The sequence below is a fragment of the Chlorocebus sabaeus genome, chromosome 7, assembly GCF_047675955.1.
Source record: "Chlorocebus sabaeus isolate Y175 chromosome 7, mChlSab1.0.hap1, whole genome shotgun sequence".
NCBI classification, from domain to species: Eukaryota; Metazoa; Chordata; class Mammalia; order Primates; family Cercopithecidae; genus Chlorocebus; species Chlorocebus sabaeus.
In genome coordinates, this window is record NC_132910.1 from 97046843 (window position 1) to 97068327 (window position 21485).

The window sequence follows — 21485 nt, forward strand, 5'->3', positions numbered from 1 at the left end:
AATGGCACTATAAAGTTTATCATTCCTATTTCTCAAAACTGAAATTCAGATCATTTACATTTTGTCCCTTCTGCTGCGTATGTTTTCCTTTTGGTCCTAAACCCTGCTGCAGAGAAAATATCTCTCATAAAAAGGCAAGGGCTACCTCTAGATTTTAACATCATGGTGTGGTGGAGGTACTCACAGAAATACCCAGGAGACTATGAAGTTTATGTCTATGTAACGACAAATGATATAACGGTGCTGAAATGAATCAACAGAAATCTAAAGACACTAGGAAGGCATCACAACGCCATCTGAAATCAGATTAAAAATAAGCCACGGTTTCTTTTGTGATTTCTGAAACATTTCTTTGTTTAATTATATAATTATTTTCATCTTCCAGTCATCATAAATAATCCACTTTATTACTTAACCAATCCTTTTGAAAAAATTTGGTATTTAGCATAAACAAACACTGAACATTAGCTAGAGGTGTGTTAATTCTTAACAGAACAGGGACGAATTTTTAAAAACCCACCAAAATTTTAATACTAAGAAAAAACATGAAAATACCAACATTATCACCCATTAAAAAATCAAATTTTGTAACAACCATTAAAAAAAATCCAGGTGGAAAAAATGAGTAAACATAAATATAATCTAATGTATTTCTTTCATAAATACATTTAGACAAAATAAATGCATAAAACAGATAGCTTTACAGTGTATAAACGTAACAAAATACTTAAGCTCTGAATAATTAAATCCCAATAAGCATGAATTAAAAATAAATTTTGATTCTATTTTTTGTTCTTTATGAAAAAATATGCCAAGGAATTTGTGTAAAAAAAAAAAAAAGAAATTGGCATAAACATTATCACTAAAGCCACCAAAGTTCACTAGGTAAAGATTATTTGAAAACAAAACACATTTTTTAAAGCAAAAGATAAAATGTTATCATAGCATTTTCAGTTGAATTTTATCCCATGATCACACCTACTATAGGTGTTAGACAATAGAGGTAGATAAGTTGGGGGCGGGGATCAGTATTCTAATGTTAGAGAGAAAGATTTTTATGATAGGGCAGATAGATGACAGACAGACAGACATTTCCATTTACTCCAAAATTCAAAGAAACTTGTAGGAACAAAACGTAAGAGCCTTTCTGTGCTCCCTAGGTAAGCACAATTACCTAAGCAAAATGACTGTAGTTTTAGACACAAGTAAAATTCTTTATAACACTGTATACTACAACCTGGTTAGCATAGATTTTTGCAGGCTCTGGCATTAGCCTTAAAATTCACACTGAGAATAACTCACATGAAATTTCTTTCAATGACATTGACCAAAGATGAGACCTGGTAGTAACAATAATATAAATTTACACTGTAGATAAACTTGGTTAAGTTTCTAAGGAATGATTTTTTGTTGTGGGCATAACAACAAAACAACAAAAAACAGCTGCTGAGGACATAGCACGGCCTCAGGGAGACCCAGGATGCCAATATTGTCTATCAAATCAAGACAGGACGTGTCAGAGGATGTGACAGGACGGCATGGAGGAAACACAGAAAAGTGTTCCTGTAGTTCTATACGTGGCTTCACTCTCTACTTCGGTCCAGTTACAGTTCTTGCAGTTACAGCAGAAGCAAATATTGGATACTTATTTGAAAGCTGCTGCCCAATTGGGAACTGATTTTACTTGATATTTTGGTTATTAAATGGTTTTGCATGTTCTTTTCATGTGGTGAGACAGAATGTGTATATGTAACATTTGTTTGCATCTATGACCTTTATATTTCCATTTATTCATAAGAGCAATACGATTTAACTTTTAAAAAATATTGCCAACATTTGTCAGATCTACCAAGGAGATTTTCATTAATAAATTGTCTCGAATGCCTTAAGTGTGCTGAATTCCAGGATGTAACAGGCTGCTTTTGGCTAACAGGGGCAATCTGGAAAGTGCTCAGCACATCTGTGCAATGGGAAAAAAATTTTCGTCTGGGTTGTAGAATGTGAATAGAATCTGCCATTAATTGTTGCTGCTTTCAAACTGATTGTAACATTTTTGCGCCTCATATTTGGCTATTATGAGTGTGTAAGTATAAGAAAGAAATTATTGAATAAAGAGGAAGAACATATTAAGATATATTTTAAAGACCCTGAAAATCAAATCGCAGAGTTTAACTCAAAATTTCACATAATTTCACTCATAACTCAAACATTCAGGCCCTTTCTTTGAAGCAGCTTATAATAAATTTAAGACATATAACGCCACAATCTCTCATAATGGGACTGAGGAATTTCTGTGTGGAAACTATTTGAAGGAATGTCTTTAAAAATGATGTCAAGGAATGCATATATCTTACGCTTTTCAGCATCTATTCGATCTATGACCCCCGCTGAGTTGATAAGGAAGAGGCATGTCACAGTCGTAGAAAAAAAGAATCACACAGTAAATCAAAGTATGCGTGAATAAGACTTTGGAAATTTTCACTGTCATCAGAAGGGCATTTTCCTGATGGTGTGACCTCATTTCAAACATTACAGTAACTATTATAGGGTTGTATTGCACAAAGGTGCTGCAGGGAAAGCATGTTTGCTTTTTGTCACTTACCATGACTGATTCCTGCATTAGGAAAAAAAAAATTAACCCCCAAATATTGTATCACCCCTGGCAGTAATCAACAAAGCATATTTTGGAAATAATGCTCTTGTCAAATACATTTTAAGGCACTTAAACAAGTATATCATATTTTTATGTAAAAAAATAAAATATGCATTGAGGCAACATTCACAAGTACAAGTCTTCAGAATTGCTAGTATGTACAATCCTGTACATATATACATTGCTACAGAAAGTCCACCTCCTTTGTTATACTGTTGGCCTCGTCAGCTTCACTCCCTACAAGGAAGGAAAACATGTTCAGAGTTGGACAGTATCCATGAGCAAAGTGAAAGCATCAATTAACACCAGATAATTTATGCTACTAGAAGGAAGAAGAGGCCCACCCAGATGGCATCATAAAACCAATAATCCAAACCTCTGGATACAAACAGATTTCCCTGCCCATCTCTCTGGCCAGCAGACTGTCATTTCCGCCTCCCGCACCTGGCCTGGCTACTCATATGGTTCCCCTGTGCACTAGATGGTAGCCTTAGGTCTCAATCAGTACTGTGTGCAAAGCAGAGGAGGCACTCATGGATACCTGGAGGATGGACTCTTGGTATTTATTTTAATGCCCAAATTTGATGGATAGATATTCCAAGCCTTCTGGATTATTCAAGTTAGCCAGTGGCCCCCTGGTTTGGAGTAGTTTCTACACAAAGGAAAAATGAACAACATTGTACAATTTAGTCTCCCTCTTGGAAATGCTTCTATTAGTCTATAGAACAAATTCTAGAGCTTTTAAATGTTTGGAAGAAAAATTCACTCTGATTAATTTACTGTCCACTATGGCTATATAATATTGATGAGTATTAGGATTTTCAAATAATTTTCTTCATTCTTTGTCAAAATTTATATGTACAAGTTCTGACTGACAATGTGCATACATATTGATAAACATAAGCCATAAATAGAAATAGAAAATTTCAAAGGGGATAAATAGTAAAAGAAAGAAAAAGGTACTAAACTGCTCCACAACTAAATCTGAGTGGGGGCTCAGAGCCTGGAGTCGTACCCAGCATAGAAGAGGAATCTTTTTTATGTTAACATTTTGTTAAATAACTGAATTAGTGAACATGTTGGATGGGCTCAACTTCTCAGGTAGGATCCTGGGGGCCTAGGGCAAACCTTCTAAAAGTGATGTTACACTTCTATCTGGAGTGTCATCATGGTATGGGAAAAGATTTTGGGGGTCAAATAGCCCAGTGTTCAAGTCCTAACTCCAGCACTGGCTGAACTACCCCATGGTTTCAGGCTAGCTGCTCGACTCCCCAAGCCCATTTCCTAACCCGTAAAATGGAGAGAGTGAAGCCTGCAGTGAACATCATTGTACATAATGATGAACAATGATGATAATAATTATGGCAGCTAGCTTTATCTAACACTCACCACGTAATCCTCTACAACCCTACGGTGGAGATATCATTAGTCAGCAGAAACTGAGCTACAGGATGCTCAGTAAAGTATGCCCCAGGTTACCGGATGAGAAGGCCAGCAGCCTGAGCTCTGAGCCCAGGCAGGCAGGCCCAAAATCCATCCTCTGAAGCAGGTAGAGGATAGGATGTGCTTAGCACACACAGTGCTCAATAGGTGGTACTGTGGCCATCCCATTTTCAGGATATGAAGAACATGACACAGGGTCTTGTCATTGGATGTCTTTTCTTCCCACACTTCTCCCGCTAACAGTCACTACTTTGTGTATAGACAAAAATAAGTCCTGGTATGTCCAAGTCACCGGGAAGCAGCCAGTTCTATTGATGCTACTACATTATATGCATCATCTAAACTTCTTGTGAATCACCTGGTTTACTTATTTTGGTTGATAATTTAGGAAATGAAATCCACAAATATCTAATAAGTACAAGATTCTAAGTGTGGTGAAATTAACATTGCATGGACTTCTTTGCTGGTTAAAGTTTATTTTTTAATGCCCAAATGCAGTTTTGCTGTACAAATAGGTTATTATATGTCTGGAAAATTAAAAATAAAGTAGGCAATCTAGATAAAGCCAGGTTCTATCTTATTTGGAAAGGCATATGAAGTAAGACACAGATGAAAGACTGAGTGAGGCAAAGATGGTATGCACCAGAGTGGAGCAGGTATCTATTTGGAGTATATTTACTGAACCTCTACTCCATATAATATGCCCTTCAATATGAATGAATTAAAAAGAGCTTGTAAAAACTGCATGTTAAGTACAACTGTCTTTTATAACAATTTAAGATCTTTAACCTTAACCCTCCTGTTCAGATTGGAATGGATCAGTGCACCATTATTATTGTATTGAAGTAAGAAAATATGTACTTGAAAACAAAGATATGCAAGCAAAATCTAAAGTGTATGAACAGTTCAGATTCAGGAACAGCACTTTAATGTAACTTGGATCCAAATAAGATCTTTCTGGAGACTCACCTTCTGCCTTGATACCATCCAAGACTTGATTGTTGGCACCAACACACTTCCCAGAAGGATCTGAGCTGGGTGGTAGATGAGCAAGGGTACGGATATTAAAGAGAGATGCTCATGGCCTGCAAACACGATCTTCAGCATCGGAATTCCTGTTGAGCAAAGAAGACAGGAAACCTAAAGCAAATTCAGTCTGTCATCAAATTAAAGACATACTCCATCAAAATCAGAACTTTAGAATAGGTTATTACCATATTTCCCCATGTTTATTCACAGAACTGAAATGGGAAAGTCTGAAATGGGTCACCAAAACTTTACATCTTCCTTTCACTACATAAAGTTCTAACTAGAATAAGGTGGAAAAATGGTCAGTATTCAAGGGTACCAATAATTCTCACTGCAAATTAGAAGCTTATCGAACAAGGAGAGGAGAGCAGACTGTGTGTGATGGAGTTGCTTTAAGAAGGCTGAAAAATATTGGTGAGGGAGATGCTAAAAATGGATCTCTTCTTGCTTAACAGTGAGATAGCCTGTTAGCCTTTAGGGAGAACTGCCTGGTACCAGTTCAAAGTCCCAAAGCTTGCTTTTGAGAGTAAAAAAATATGGTAAGATAATGTATGGTATACACTGCTATAAGTAGGAGGGCATTTTAGTCAACCGAACCTTAATAAAGGATTTGTATGCTCTCTTTCGGCCAAGGATCTTAAAGTGCTTTACAATCATTAGGTAAGGCTCATATAGATTGGTCTATGGAAGATGAATACAAAAATTAGCCAGGCGTGGTGGCACACGCCTGTAGTCTCAGCTACGTGGGAAGCTGAGGCAGAAGAATCGCTTGAACCTGGGAGGCGGAGGTTGCAGTGAGCCGAGATCACATCACTGCACTCCAGCCTAGGTGACAGAGTGAGACCCTGTCTCAAAAAAAAAAAAAAAAAAAAAAAAAAAAAAAAAATTAGGGCTGAATGTTTAAACTCCACAGTGAACATCTTAATGGAACTCAAATGAATACTACTTCATGAGTCTACTATCCTATTATACCAAGGGCTAGGTGTGTATATTTTATAAGCTACTGCCTATAGTGCATAACTTTTGAGCTTCTATAGCTAACACAATTCAGACACTAGCAGTCTAACTATTATTACTAATTGCTTTAATGCAGCCACGGTCTTCAGAAGTGCTATGTATGTATCAGCTTTTTCAACTGAATAGCTTTAATAGCCTAGCTTTCTTGTTTCTCTGATAACAGCCTCTGAAAAGGACCCAAGCTCCTAACCATGTACAATGATGGCACATAAATAACTTTTTATTAGAACACAACAAAGAAGGCTTAGCTTTTTCAATTATTTTTACCTTCTAATAAATTTCAAACCTTTATGCAAAAATGTATTTCATGGTTGCTTTCTTTTTCACAGCCTCACATATCATTGCCATAAACTGAAAACACTTAACTCTTCCCAAACATAGTCTCTGAGAGCTTCTAAAGTACATGCTTAGATTTTTTGCAGTTTCTGTCTTTATAGTAATATAAAAAACGAAGGGCCTTTTTAAAAAAAAAAAAAGCTTTAAAAATCTATTGCTGAAAAGCAGCATCTGATACTATAGTTTTGAAAAGCTGTTACAGTGAGAAAATAAAATCTGAATACAACTTCTTCTGTTTCCAAGAAACATTATTCATTCCTTGGCCCAAAGAGGTGATGCTAAGACATTGGGGGATGGGAGTGGAGTAAATGTGAGGCTAAAGGGAGCAAGTGATAGAAGTATGATGATATTTTGTCCCTAAAAAGGACCAGAGCAGGACTTTCTGACCCCAGATTCAAGGACTGACGCCAGATATGAGGCTGCTGGGCTAAACCACCTATGTTGTCTATTCTTAGCTAAGAATCTGGGCTCTGTGTCATTCATTCATCAGCAAGCTTAAGTGATCTCAGAAGGGAAGCCATAGAGACAGTCCCAGATGCTGCTGCTACAATAAGTAAACAAAAATTTTGATGAGGAAACTGAAGCACCTAGTGGTCAGGAAAATTTCTCAGTGGTAGGTTCTAAACTGCGACTCAGGCAACCTGAATTTCCAGTCCCCTGTATTAGGTAAGGTCGGTTCCAGATGCCATGGGCACTGCAGTTGCTGTGAAAAGGGAGAGGGCCTGGCATGCAGAACACTTTCAAGTCCAGCCATCCTTTCGGAACTCATTCTCCTTGAAGACCTCTCAGAAGCACTTCCAGGGGCAGTGTGGTGTCAAACTCCTCTGCTCCCCACACCAGCACATCCCTGTGATTTCAAATGTGTCAAAAGCAACTGCTAGGGCTACCCCAATAGTGGCAAGGAAGCCATGATTCAAAGCCATAGCTTTTATCCTCAAGAAGCTTATGGTGGACAAATCATCTTTCCCTTCTTTGGACCCTAATGTCAAGTTTTAGGAAGTTCTCTTCCAGCCATTGCTGGTTCTTCAGCTCTTATCTCTCTCCTTCAAACACACCCTTCTGTCCACTGCTCTTGTGAGGAAGCTGGGACTCTTCAAACACCTGTGCTGGTCAGCTGCTCCTTGCAAGGGGCCCCAGAGGAAGGCTGGAGGAGGAGGAGGAATTTCTTTCCAGTCTGGGCCTCCTGCCAGGCCCCTTCACTGGCACAGGGGTACTTGGTTCCAGCCTATAACTCATCGTGCCCCTGAGGGCCACAGCACCAGCGGGGCAGTGCCCCTCCTCGGATGTCTGAGAACCCGCTCTGCTGCCTTTCTCCAAGCTTCTAGGTTCTGAGAATTCTAACTTCTTCCCCTTGTCCCCCAGCTCCAGCTACTTTCTGCATTTATTTGTCCTGTTCCCTCACTGTCACCATTTCCCTTTTCAGCTTTCCAACACTATTTACAATACAATTCCCTGTATTCCAAGGGTGATTTCTGCTTTGCTGACTGACCTTGGTTGCCCTTTTCTTACTCTGCCTTGCATGACAGTCATTCCCTTTGCTTGCAAAAGAGAAGGGATCCAAGATCACTTGCAGCTGAGGCAGAAATTTGTCAAATTAAATAGGAATTTCCCCCTATCATTTTATGCGCCTGCAATACCTTCTTGCTAGTCATTAATCAAATTTCCTATCTCTACCCCCACAAGTGAATAATGTTAAAAATATGTTTAAAAATATATCAGAGAAAAAAATAGCTCCCAAAGGTCACGGTCCAAGTCTCTTTCATGTATCCTCTCTATGCCACTCTCACGTGGTGGATTCACAAGCCAGTCACTCGCTGGGGGTAGGCCCACTCCAGCGACTCGAGTCGTATGTTACTTGTTTTAGAAAACTTTATTTTATTTCAGACAATGCATGTCTGAAAGATGTTAGAAGGCCCATATTGTAAATGGATTCTTTTTCTGACTAATTTCCACCAAAAGCATCTCCTCCATTGCTCTATGGACTTAAAATTTTCCTTACTTTTCAATCATTCAATGATCTACTTTCCTTTTCAATTATTAGAGTTTCTTCTAAATCTATTTATCTCAACCTTTTCTTTCCTTACTTTCTTTCAACCTCTCCCCTGCTTCCCCTCCCTGCAATCCCAAGCATCTACTTGGTACATCTTCAGTTTCTCCAAGGTCAGAATAGAAAGAGAAGTTGGGATAAGCAGAGTGAGAGTTAACACTTTCCATGTTCGAGGTTCCATGCTATGGTGGCAATCATTTGGAAGTGGTGAACTCAATATCTCTTCTCTAAGGCATCTTTGCTGTTAGCAGCACTATCTGGACAACAACTGGAAACTTGGGGGTCATCTCAATTGCTGAGAGAGGTTGAGAACCTGCTAAAAGCCACTGCACTTGCCATACTGTGATTTCTGTCAGCTGGCCAAGAATTCGGCAACATTTGCTCTTTATGTCAAATCAGAGAAAATCAGCTGCATCTCTTATTCTAGAAACCTATGTAATGCACCACTCTTTTGTCCTCATCACTCACTCGCTTACTAATTCACTTGCTTACTTATTCATTCAATTAGAACTCATGTAACTGATCAAGTACTCTGTAGAAGGGCTAGACATACTGGGAAGCAGGATTTGACCTAACCCTGCATTTCCATAACTTACTGGGCACATGGGTGACCACTCACACCTCCATTCCCCTCACCTTTGTTTAAGAGCACCTCTTCCACAGTCTCAAACCAGTCTCTCTGCCTTTAGAGTTGTCCTGTCCAAGCCATTTTCTACTCTGTGACCAGAGTGAACATTCTAAAGTGCAAATCTGATCGTGTCACATCACGCAGAAGTGTATCACACAGGAGATATCCCTAAACTGTGGCACAAGAGCATAAGAGGACTTCTTGACCTGCCCCAAACTTCTACTATTTTCACTCTAAATCTCACTACTTCTCTGCTCTTTTACCTGGGCGCTCCAGCCATGATGGGCACCTTGTGGTCCTCTCACCCATCCTTGGCCACGTGCCATTCTCTATCTTGCCCCTAGGCCTTTGCACCTGAGCTCCTTCTGCCTAGGATGCTCATCATCCATTCATGACCCACCCAACTCCTCTGTATCCTTTAGTCCTCAGTTCTTAGGTTGCCTCCTCTTGGAAGCCATCCTCAAAGTCCCAAGGTGGCCTTTAGATCCTTTCTACTCCATGCTGACCTATGCCAGGACATTCCAACCTCACCTTCACTACCCTTATTATCATTGCCTCCTTCTCGTGCATTTCCTTTACCAAGCTGTAAGCTTCTTAGGGTCAGCAATGGTTTCTTCTCATCATTGAGCATATGGTAGGTGGTCAAAAGGAGTGTGCTGAATGAATAAACTTGTATTTTTCCAGATTCTGTCATAAAGTTATTGTGTAGACTATCACTCCACTTTCACTACATTTGTTAATTAGAAAAAAAATAGTGATAATTAAAACACCCAAACAAACTTACTAGAAAGAGTTTTCCTTTTAAAGTAAAATTTAAATATAGGACTCTTTTCATCTTCCTATCACTGCAGTAATATAAATGAAGCAAATTAATTTTAATGCTCCCAGGTACTGATTCTGTGTCACCATGGTTGACAGGATTCAACTAGACTTTATGAGATGGCATTTGACTTTATGGAAGTGAACACTATGCACGCATTTACAATTTTACAGGGACTTTAAGCTGTCATGCTGAAAAATGTTTATAAAACATTAATCAAAAAATGCCTCTTTAATACAATGCATTGTCTGAAAGATGTTAGAAGGCACATATTGTAAATGGATTCTTTTTCTGACTAAAGTAATTTCCACCAAAAGCATTTCCCCATTGCTCTACAAGTACACTGTGTGGATAGATAAAGAGCACTTTCTCAGCACATTACTACCTGATCCAAACACTTGGGAAATCACTAATGTACAGCATGCCATATTTCCATGTCACACATGACACATTTGTCTAAAATTATCCAACAGAGTTTGACACTGCAGCATATTCCATAAGCAGAGCTTTCAACTGACATCTGCCAAGTAGGAACTTCAAGTAAGAGCTTTCTTCTTCTAACAAGCAAGTAAAGATTTTCTTTTATCCTATACCCAGGATGGAAAGGATAAAACAATATGTATAAGAACAAGTTTTTTTCCTATTTTAAATATGTTTATTTTATGTTCTCTGAATTAAAAAATTCCCTTTGTATCAGTGTTCAAGCTTCAATAATAACTACTTTCTATTGGATGGACAGTTTTTTATTTTTCCTTGAGAAACAGGCATTTTTCTTCCTAGATTAAATACGGACTTTTATTTAACTTCCACTGAAGCTGCTCTATTGTTCACAATATAAAAATGATCTACTTTACATTATTGTTCAGAGTGTACTTACTTGTGTAGGTATACTATGTTCCTACCATTCATTCATTCATTCATTAACAAAATACTTTTTGGGCTTCTGCTATATGTGAGTTACTGGTCTAGGCGGTAGGGATATCAGGATAATAACCCAGAAAAGGTGTCTGCTTTCTTGGGTACTGCCTTCTCATAGCATTTGTCTCGACCATGTTGGCTTTACACAATTAGAGGGGTGAGTTCCAGCCTCTCACAGTCCTCTGCAACTCCTACTGTCACTAGCTTACCTGCTTTCTACAACCGAAAGTTTGGGGATCATCTTTGACAAATTCTATTTGTCTTTCCATCTCTACATTAAGTTACCAAATTCTATAGATTTTTTTTTTCCCTCATTTACCACTCCTTTTTCTCCTCAGTTTTCACTGCCATCTTCCTAATTCAGCTCCTCATAAAATTAAGCCAAGATTACACTTACAGCCTTCTGACATAACTCCTTGTCTTCAGACTCTTCCCTCATCAATCCTACAAATCACAGCCAGATTAATCTTCCCCAAATCCACATTCATTAAAGCCAGTACCCTGCCCAGGAACTCCAATGACTTTCCAGTGCCCATTCATCAAATCCTCTACTTATTAGACTTTAGTAAAAAACAATCACTACTACCACCATTATGTAAGCACTACTGCATGCTAAGGGCTCTGCCTGCATCATCTCCTTTAAGGCTTACAACAGCCCTAGGAAGTAGGTGGCAATTTTTCCATTAAAAAATGAGTAAACTGAGGTTTAGAGCAGTTCAGTACCTTGCCTAATGGCCTACACTGGTATGCAGTGGAGGCAGAACTGGACCCCAGTGTGTTTGCCTTTAATCTCCAAGCTGTGTTAACTCCATTAAACCAAACTTTCACTTGCCAATTGCTGTCACTGGCTCAGGGCTGGCACTTTTTAATCTTTGTTAAAGCTGAGTCCTGTCTGGATATTGTCATTTTTCTCCATATACCTAAATCCTTTGGGGTCACCAAGGCTCAGTCTTATATTTTCCTCCATGATGAAGGTGGCTTTCCTATTGATTTCTTAATTCTTCTGAAGAATGAAGGCACTCGTTCTAGATGCATCACATAATTTAGCCTTTGATGATGTTATCATTATTTTCTTGTGTGTAGGTTTTGATTTTTCCTGAACATAGGCAAAATACTATATTTTTATTTTAATTTCCTGCAACGTTTAAGCACAGGGCTGGGCTCAATACACAAATAATTGGTTATTTATGAATAGGTGTTAAAGTAATGTTTCCTATGTTGAAAAAGACAGATAGGATTTAGAACAAATACTAGTTGCTTCACTAGACTTTAAAGACAATGCATTCACATATCCCTCTGGGAGAGGATTATATTTCACAGGGCAAAAATAGATTTGATATGGCAGGAAGGAAAGAAACTGGACTGACCAAGGAACACAAAATTCAAAATGAGTACTGAAGTATGGAGTAAGCAAGAAAGTATATTGAAAAACACCCGTTGTGTCTTTTGAAGTCTAATATTACATTTACTTTCCCACTTAGCACAAGATAGTATACTCCAATCACCTGGATCATTTTTTTGTCTTTCAAAGATTAATTCGCCTGAATTTATATGACTTGTTTTCCATTTAAATGCTTTCTCAGGCTTTTCACTGGGTTCTGGAGAGAGCTGCTGGCAAATCTGGAATCCAGTTGCTTCTCTCTTCAGTTGTCATGGTGATTTCTCACTTTTGTTTAGTTTGTTCTTAGTTAGAAACATCCATAAGTTTACCATCCAAATGTCCTAACACTGTTATTTGAATTCTATTTCTTCCTCCTTAGTGAATCTTTCAGAAAAGCTCATGTATGCCTTTAAATTCATTGGTATAGATGGTCCCTTTAAGCATAGTGCAATCCAGGAGGGGAGTTGCTACTGAGAAACACAGCCATTCTTCAGATATCACCAAATGCCAATCTCTTTGCCCCCTACCCACCACACATGCCTGTGCACATGGACACACACATGCACACATGCACACACATACACAGACTTTCCCTTCAGAGACAAAACAGTCGCAGAAAGTCAAACTCACAGCCACTGATTTATCTCAAATAACTAAACAAAGGGCCAATTACACATTTTTTAGAGTATGAAATGATGCATTGATAAGGTAAAACAAGGCTTTTGGAATTTGGTTAGAAAAGGCTTTCAGTTAGGACTATCCTAAAGCAAGCTAATTTCTAGTAAGAATAGCTGTGTTCCAAGCAGAGATTTATCATTGATTATATCCAGTAGTGTGCCTGAGGCTGAACAGTGTAGCAGTTAAGAAGCCTGGTGCAGAAGTGGGAGAGCCCTGGGTTTGGATCTCATGTCCACCATTTACCACCTGTGTGACCTTGGTTGGGCAAGTTATTATTTAATCTGTTTTTACATGTATGAAATGCACCATTTTGTCAGTTTTTGGATTTTTTAAAAATAAAGAATAAAATAATATACAATGTCTGGTATATAGCAAGTGTTCATTATGTACTGGACACTCTTCTAGGTGCAGTGAATACATCAAAATTCCCTGTCCTCATGGGAGCTTACATTCTTACTCATTTAATAGGGAAAGAAGACAGACTGTACCACGCCAAAGTTAGGCAAAGAGCAATTCCACCCAATACCAAGATCATCACACAGGGCAGTAGGAAAATGCAGCACTGTCAAATGAAAAAAGACGTTAGATAAAATGAATTCAGGGAGCAGTTTGGTTATTTTAATTTTCTCTCCCTTTTAGAGGGTGTCAAAAGAAAGGTCACCTCCTTTCAGGTTGGTGGGTATGACTTGCCTGTGAGATCAGTCTGGTGCTGCCCCTACACTAGCCTACAATGTGGTTCTTTGGACCAGGCAGGTTTAGTCTGCACAGCCCCCAGAATTCCGCTCTGTTCATAATCTGGCTATTCTAGGACTTTACCTAAACCCATTCTGGAACTTTCCAAAGGCTGGCAACTCAACTTTCTGCAGAGTCCCCCAGGAAGGGGGAAAAGATCACAGATCATGTGACATGCTCTCATTGCCCCCAGCTGAGTGATTGGTCCTTTGCTCAAATTCTCCATGGTATTTTAATACGCAGATTGTTCTGCCTTACCCTTGCCAGTGGTTTATGTTTTACTTGCTTCCCTGTTTTTGTGTGTGTTATTCCATTTTTAACTAAAAACTGCCAAATTATTTGGTAGGACCCCAGCACAGCATCGGAACCTCTACTGTTGCTTTATGAGACACATAAGAGAATATTTTTGCCCTTTTTATACAAAGAATCACATCCAAAATGAGGTGCGGCTAAATGATACATGCAAATTGGAGCTCTTTAATGATTTTTTCAGTGTCCTGGGGTTGGGTTCACCGAATCTACTTAGATTTAGGATTTCCAAATTGCTAAATAGAAAGCCAACAGCAGCACCTCTGGGATGTCTGACAAACCCCCTTTGCTTGAGTTCTGGCAGAAAAACAGGACAATCTTGCACCAGTTTATCTCATATGTATCAATGGAATTTTAGTTTCCAACCTCTGAAGCCTGAAAAGTGTCTTAGGGTTATCTCTGTGGGTGGCATATGAGGGAAAGGAACACGTTGAAATCCACACAGGACGTGTCAACCAAACATGCTGCACAAACTGGACCCAAACCTTCTCTTTGCTACCCACTAGGAAACTGCTTTCCTGTTGAGCCTGCCTATTGCTTTCCTGCCCACTTCCTGTCTACAATTAAAAAGACTGGAAGCTCACGCTTCTTTTCTGATGCAGTCAGGAGCTATTCAGCTATGTTAAATAGATGTTTATGTAAAACTTTCCTAAGAGACTTGGCCTTCCCTCATATTTCAAAACCAGAATTCCAAAATATTCCTCTATCCAACAAGAGGAATCAGGCCTGGAAAAGGAGGAAAATTAACAAAGATAGGTCATAAACTTGGTATCTAAGGCCATTATTAAAAGAAAGGAATGATCTTTCCAGTAATCTAAGGCCTTTAGAAAAAAGAGAGCATTATTCATATTCTAGTCTTCCAGCAGTCACACCTTACACAGGACTTCAGAAGCCATTATCCGGAGTTCACAGATATTTTGGATTTTCATTTGTTATGGGTGAGGCAGAATACTGACTGTAGCCAATACTTACACAGTACTTATTATGTGCCAGGCACTGTTCTGAGAGTGTACAAGCATCACCTCATCCACTCCTCACATCCATGATGAGTGAAACTACCATTGTTATCCTCACTTTTCAGAGAAGGAAATTGAGGCAGCAGGTAAATAGAAATTTGCTCAAAGCCACACACAGTTAGCATCAGGACATAGCTGGGGTGTGAATATAGACAGACTGGCTCCAGAGTCGGTGTTCCTCTGCATGCTATGTGCCTGAAATACTGGAAAAGAATTTGTCAGGGTACTTAGGAACCCTAAAAAAGTGGTGCAAGGGGTGCTTTTCAATAAGATAGAATAATGGAGGGTAAAATGTAAGGAAAATAATAGTTACACAAGAAAAGTCTGAAAGCAAGAGAGATACCCCTTTCAATAAAGACGCTTATTACTTGGCAGGCTTTTATTTGCTCTGAATAAAGGTTGGTTGATGACCATTTTTAGGTCATTAGGAAAATTAAAAATTGTGTTTTAGTCTTCAATTACCCAGGCTGTAACCCCATCACTTTGCTGAAAGTTTTATGTAAATAAAGATGCAAGAAGAGACCAAAATGAGCAGCTGGTGTTACTTCTGTTTTGAAACAGGTATGTTCTGATTGGAAAAGATGTTTAATGAATGGCCTGAGCCGACTCACCAGATGCTGACAATGAAAGATTTAACTCTACCAATTGAAGGTTTCTGCCTCAGAAGATCAGGTACACCCTCACCTGTCTGACAGCATTGTAGGAGTAATTAGCAAACAGGGAATTCAAGAATGAATTAAAGAACTGAGCCATGAAGGCTTTGTTCAAATACTGGCTGTGTCTTCCAGGAGGGGTCACCACGTTTATGGAGACAAACTTAGCAGGAAGTAGTGAGATTACTTTTTCCTTTTCTAGGCTGTGAATGAAGAGTTGTTTAGTCTTCTAAAGAGACAATCTGGCTAATGTTCATACTCACAGGATGTGAAAACATCAAAAATAGAATAAGAATTTCATTATGACAAAAATAATGCAAGGTCAAAAGAATATATTTAACATAGTCACCAACACAGAACTGGCCCCTTCTGACTGGCTCTGGAACTGTTGTCCAATTTTACAGAGTATTTCAGATGTATTTTTATATAAATGAAGAAAAACAGTTGAACCTATTGGGTCTGATGCAAAGAGAAGCTGGATGGTGTGACATGAGCTTTCGTTGACTCTGCCACTGCCCCACAACCTAGATGTAGTTTTACCTAAAAGGCTGCACTGATAATTTCATCTTTAGGCATTGGAACTTTCAGAAGGCTTCCAAATATTAGTTAAAAAGTAAATGTGAGTAGGCTGTGACCCAAATGCACATTAATGATTTTTAATATATATTTTGTTTTGCTTTGTCAACATGACCTTTAATTACCTGCCAGCGGTAATCTTCCTTTTCATGGTACTGTGTTTATGTTGAACAAAAGCCTCAGAAGAGATTTCTTCTGACATAAAAGAACAAGGCAGTTTTGATTTGGGGATTAAAAACCAGACTTGTTTGTTCTTAGATCCGTGTCGCTTAAAAAGGTTGACTCAGGTTTCTGTGGTTTATCTAACCTAGATGATGTCCTGATAATCTACTCTTGGCCTTTATTTATTCTCAATAATTATAAACACTTGGCAGTTAGGACCTCATTTAGAAGACTTCTAGGCAGAAGAAATTTTAAAAACCCTGGAAGTCACTTCTGAAAATAATGATGCTTTTCTATTCTCCTCTGTTTTCTCTTCTGAATATTTAACATATCTAATTATGGCACAACTAATTCTGGTGTTCAGAATTAGTACACGAATGGTCAATTTGGTAACCAATGGGTAGGTATAACCCATCTCACATTCTTTTTGGAACCTAGGAGAGCATAGATGCATACAGAGTAAATGAGTCTAAATGCAGTGGTTCTCAGCTTCCGCCACACATTACAATCACCTGGGTAGCTTCCAAAAACTATGCTGCCTGGGCCTATCCTGATAGATTGAGTTAATAGGTGTTGGGGAGGGTCTGACATCACTAGTACTGCACAGCTCCCAGGTGATTCTACTGTGAGCCAGGTTAAAGGGCCAGGTCTGGTATTGCGGTGGAGTCAGAGGACTCTGGAGGCACACAATTCAGCCATGGTGCGCTGGCTCTGCTATGTATGTGAACCGGGGTGAGTAATTTGACCTCTCTGAGGCTGGGTTTTCTAGTTGGGACAATTACAGCTATTGTGCAGGGCTACTGTAAAGATTACATGCATTAATAAGGCAAATTAAGTGCCTAATGCAGTGCCCAGCACATGGGAGGTACCATATAACTGCCAGACTCTTCTTCTCATACTTCCAAGTGTCTTCACATCTACTTTCTGAGTTAATGTTCACTTCAACCTTGTGGGATAGGAGAAGAATACAGACTTGCAAGTTTGGGTGTCTACCGGTCTGGCTAATTTAGACTTTCATATCATTTCATTATTAAAATAATTTCATATCCTCTCTGTCCTCTGGAGAATCTCAGGTCCTCAGTCCGTGGAGCTGTTTTCTTTACACACTCCCTTAGTGATCTCATCCAGTCTGATAGCCTAAAATAACATCCATAGGCTGCAAACTTCAGCCTGGATCAGGATTCCAGACTCCACTGGATGTCAAAAAGACATATCAAACTTCACATGTGCAAAATCCAAACTCTTGATCTGTTCCCACATGACTTTCAACCGCTAACATCTGCTCCCCTGCAGTCTTCCCTAAGCCAGTAAGTGGATCCTTACACCCCTCAGGCCAAACATCTTGAATTCCTTTCTTTTACCTACATATACAATCCACCAGCAATTCCTATTAGTTCTGTGTTCAAAATATATCTCAAATCCAAAGCCTCTCAACTCTTCAACACCTATTACCTTTGACCAAACCACCCTAAACTCTTGTCTGGATAAAAGCCTCTTTCTTGAGTCTTCCTTTCTCACTGCTACACCCTCCCACCAAACCCCAGTCTACTTTTAACACAGCAACCGTAGGGATCCTTTCAAAGTAGAAGTGAGATATTGTCCCTCATCAATTCAAAACTCCCAATGGCTTCACCTCTCATTCTGAGTAAGAGGCAAGTCCCTACAATGGTCAATAAGGCCTAACACAACATTACTTGCCCCTCTACCATTACCATTCCCTGGTCTCCTGTCTCTCTCACTCATTCTGCTCCCAAGGTGAGCTTCTTCCTCCTCCTTCCAACATGCCAAATGCACTGTTGCCTTGGGTCTTTGCCTTCACTGTTCCTTCTCGTTGGAATCTCCTTCCCCAAAATATCCACAGGCTTGCTCCCTATTTCCCTCAGGTGTTTTGACCCAATGTGCCCTTTACGGCTGAAACCTTCTCATCTCCACCCTGGCACTCCATATTCTCCTTTTTGGTTTTCTTTTTCTCCATTGCTTACCACCATCTGATGTGCTGTATATTCAAGTGTCTGCTTATTCCCATTAGAAATTTTGGAAGCTAGATGAGGGCAAGAACTTTTTTGGTGTTTTGTTCACTGCGGTCCCCCTACAGCCTAGAGCAGGGCACGTAGTAGGTACCAAATAAATACTTGCTGAATGAATGAATGATTGAATGGATGATTGAATAGATTATGTTTTAAAAGCATCTTTTCATTGGCACTGTAGAGAGCAAACTTGTAGCAAAGGCAGCCCTGGGAAGTGTCACAGCTACAATTTCATTAACATGCTCAGCTTCAGTACAGATGACATTCCAAATCAGCTGGCTTCCTGGGGCCCAGGAATCTTTTGAGTTGTGTCCAATTTTGTATCTCCTCCTGTCCCCAGGGTAACTTGTCAAAAACCTACTGGGTACCCCATAGCTTGAAAAAGTGGGTAGCTAACTTTAATTTCTGGCTGGAGTTGTTTGGATGGGGCTGTAAATGGGGACATAAGAGGAAACTGTTACCCTTACTTTGCAGCTGTAGGCTCATGTATTCTTTACTATAAAGAAGCATGGAGCGGGCTGTCATTGAAGACACTCAACCTGGTTTATAGTGTCTGGTTCATTTAAGAGAACTTCTGGGAAGAGACATGACCAAATAAATAATTGGAGAGATGCAACTCTGAAAGGACAATTGTTTTTTATCGATCTCTGTTTGCAAGTTGAAATTGAGAGATATAAACTTCAAGTGGATGGGCTCTCCTGGGTGAGAGTCTTCACTTCAAACGCAGTAAATGAGTGTTGTTTTGTGATGCACATTTTAGTACTGCTAGAGGCAAACTTTCTAAATATTAATAATAATAAACAAATTCCTCTGCAACTGACAGAGAGTGCACAGATGAAGAGGGATTTCCAGGAAACAGGGCGTTCTGGTCTTCTGGATGTGGCAAAGTCTTCATCAGATGGGACAAGCTCCAGAACAACAGCAAGTGTGCCCCTCATTTCTTTGGAATTCCCCTTTCAGGAGCTCTGAGGGCATGTGAGTTGATTTTTAATGTGTAAAATTAATCTCTTTAGAGCTACCTCTATTATAAAGTAATTTTTAGTTTGAAATTAATATGAAACTATGGAATTAAAAGCTTCTAACACTAAGAGCTGTCATTAGGAAACACAGTGACAAGGATTCAATATACTGTGAGGTGCCACTGTACAATATGTGGGATTTTTCATGTCTCCTTGCCATTGAGCTGCAGGTGACAACTGCAGGTAGAGCTTAGCTACAATGAAGCTGACACATGCAAGCACTCGGCCCCTCTTGTTCCTGCTCCATCACTCAGGTTGAGTGAGCAGCAGACAGCTAACACGCCACTCATAAGTACTTCTAGAGGGCTGGGTGGTGTGATGGAAAGGACGTGGGCTTTGAAATTAGAGACCTGAGTTTAAATCCTGACTGTGCCACCCACCAGCTATGTAAGCAGATGATCTTACCCTAATCCCCCTCAGTTTCCACATCTGACTCAAATGAAGTTAAAATAACTATCTCGAAGGGTAGTTAGAGGTTTCAAGTGAGACAGGGTATGGGAAGTACCTAGCATAGTGCCTGGCATAGAGTGAACATCCCTGAAATGATAGCCATTAGGATTGTTGTTGTTGTTGTTGTTGTTATAAGAAGTAGCGTTACGTAATAGTATTATGTGGCTCAAATTCAGCAGTCTACCAGGACTGGCCAGGGAGGGGCTTGTCACTGAGATCATTCAGGATGAGGTGTGCAGCACTTCTAAAACACTGCAGATGGTGACGCTGTGGACTGCCCCAGGAACTGAAACTCCCTCCCGCTGATGCTGCCCAAGCTCCCACAGGCCTCATCTGTTTACAAGCCCTGTATTCTTAACAAGTGCTCATGATCATATTGGGTCTACTGCCCCTCTCAGAGCACTGACTTCTGGGAAGCAGTGATTCCCATCTTCTGTTCTTTTCTTTCTTAAAAAAAAACGTTCTACAGTAATTGTGTTGTGAGAGTTTTTAAAAAATCACATAGGTCCCCTTTCATAAAGGGATTTATATAAGGATAACTTTCAAATGGCATTCTGAATTTATTTTAAATATGCTTCAGTTTTGCCCTCAGCTTGCCAGGAAGACAAGATCTGAAAGAAAGCAAGCCCCCGCTGTAGTGAGTGCTAGGTATTTTGGGCACTAAACGGGTGGTTCTCTTTTGCTCAGCTTATACTTTTTTATTTTTTTTGAGACAGAGTCTCACTCTGTCACTCAGGCTGGAGTGCAGTGGCATGATCTTGGCTCACTGCAACCTCCGCCTCTCGGGTTCAAGCGATTCTCTTGCCTCAGCCTCCCAAGTAGCTGGGATTACAGGTGCCCGCCACCATGCCTGGATAATTTTTGTATTTTTAGTAGAGACGGGGTTTCACCATGTTGGTCAGGCTGGTCTCCATCTCTTAACCTCACGTGATCTGCCCCCCTCGGACTCCCAAAGTTCTGGGATTACAGGCATGAGCCACCACGCCTGGCCTAGATGATACCTTATATTAATAAAATACTGGCATACTTTTATATCCAAATACTGTCATTTAACCAGATTAATACAAATGAAACTCAAAAGGACATTTGAAGTTAGGCAAAATATGGTAACCTCAGCTACAGATTAGAAAAACTGGAGCCAGGTTTTGACCTTCCTGGACAGGACCACAATACCATATATTGAAACCATGGAATGAGGAAGAGGGTGATTGCTGGAAATTAGGGTCCAGGCCTACTGCATTTTTTAAAAATGATTGCTTATTATTATAGAATACTTAGTAGTATATCATAAGCAGTTATGTCATAAGGATATTCTTTTGGCTGATGATGGAATATAAAGTATTTAAAAGTGGGGTATACTATGGCCAGGCTAAAGTAAGAAAAACAACAACCAACCACCCGGAGTTGACTGAAACTGGTTCCCACCATCATCAAAATGTACCTACACAAAACGTGACTGAATATTCTGCTAGATCAAAGCTTCCCTAAGAATCTGGGTGCATGAGCTAGCACATCTGAGACCTGAGAGGTGACTCTAGATGTTAATAATGAGTGGCTCTCAAACTTTAATGTGCACGATACCCTCTTTTGA

The 21485-nt window shown here is 39.6% G+C and overlaps 1 protein-coding gene across 4 annotated transcripts in view; it reads right to left on the minus strand.

Annotated features, from left to right (window-relative positions):
* Positions 1 to 388: 388 nt before the first annotated feature.
* The window catches only part of SLC10A7 (solute carrier family 10 member 7), a 255660-nt gene continuing 234563 nt past the window's right edge, over positions 389 to 21485 (minus strand). For 2 of the 4 annotated variants that reach the window (XM_073017660.1, XM_007999927.3), the window contains 3 exons: positions 5066 to 5211; positions 3195 to 3305; positions 389 to 2890 (listed from right to left, as the gene is read on the minus strand). In XM_073017660.1, coding sequence (XP_072873761.1) covers positions 3222 to 3305; positions 5066 to 5211 — 230 coding nt within the window. In that variant the 3' untranslated portion in view covers positions 389 to 2890; positions 3195 to 3221. The remainder of the gene's footprint in view (positions 2891 to 3194; positions 3306 to 5065; positions 5212 to 21485) is intronic. The other 2 variants (XM_073017661.1, XM_007999928.3) reach the window with 1 other exon arrangement.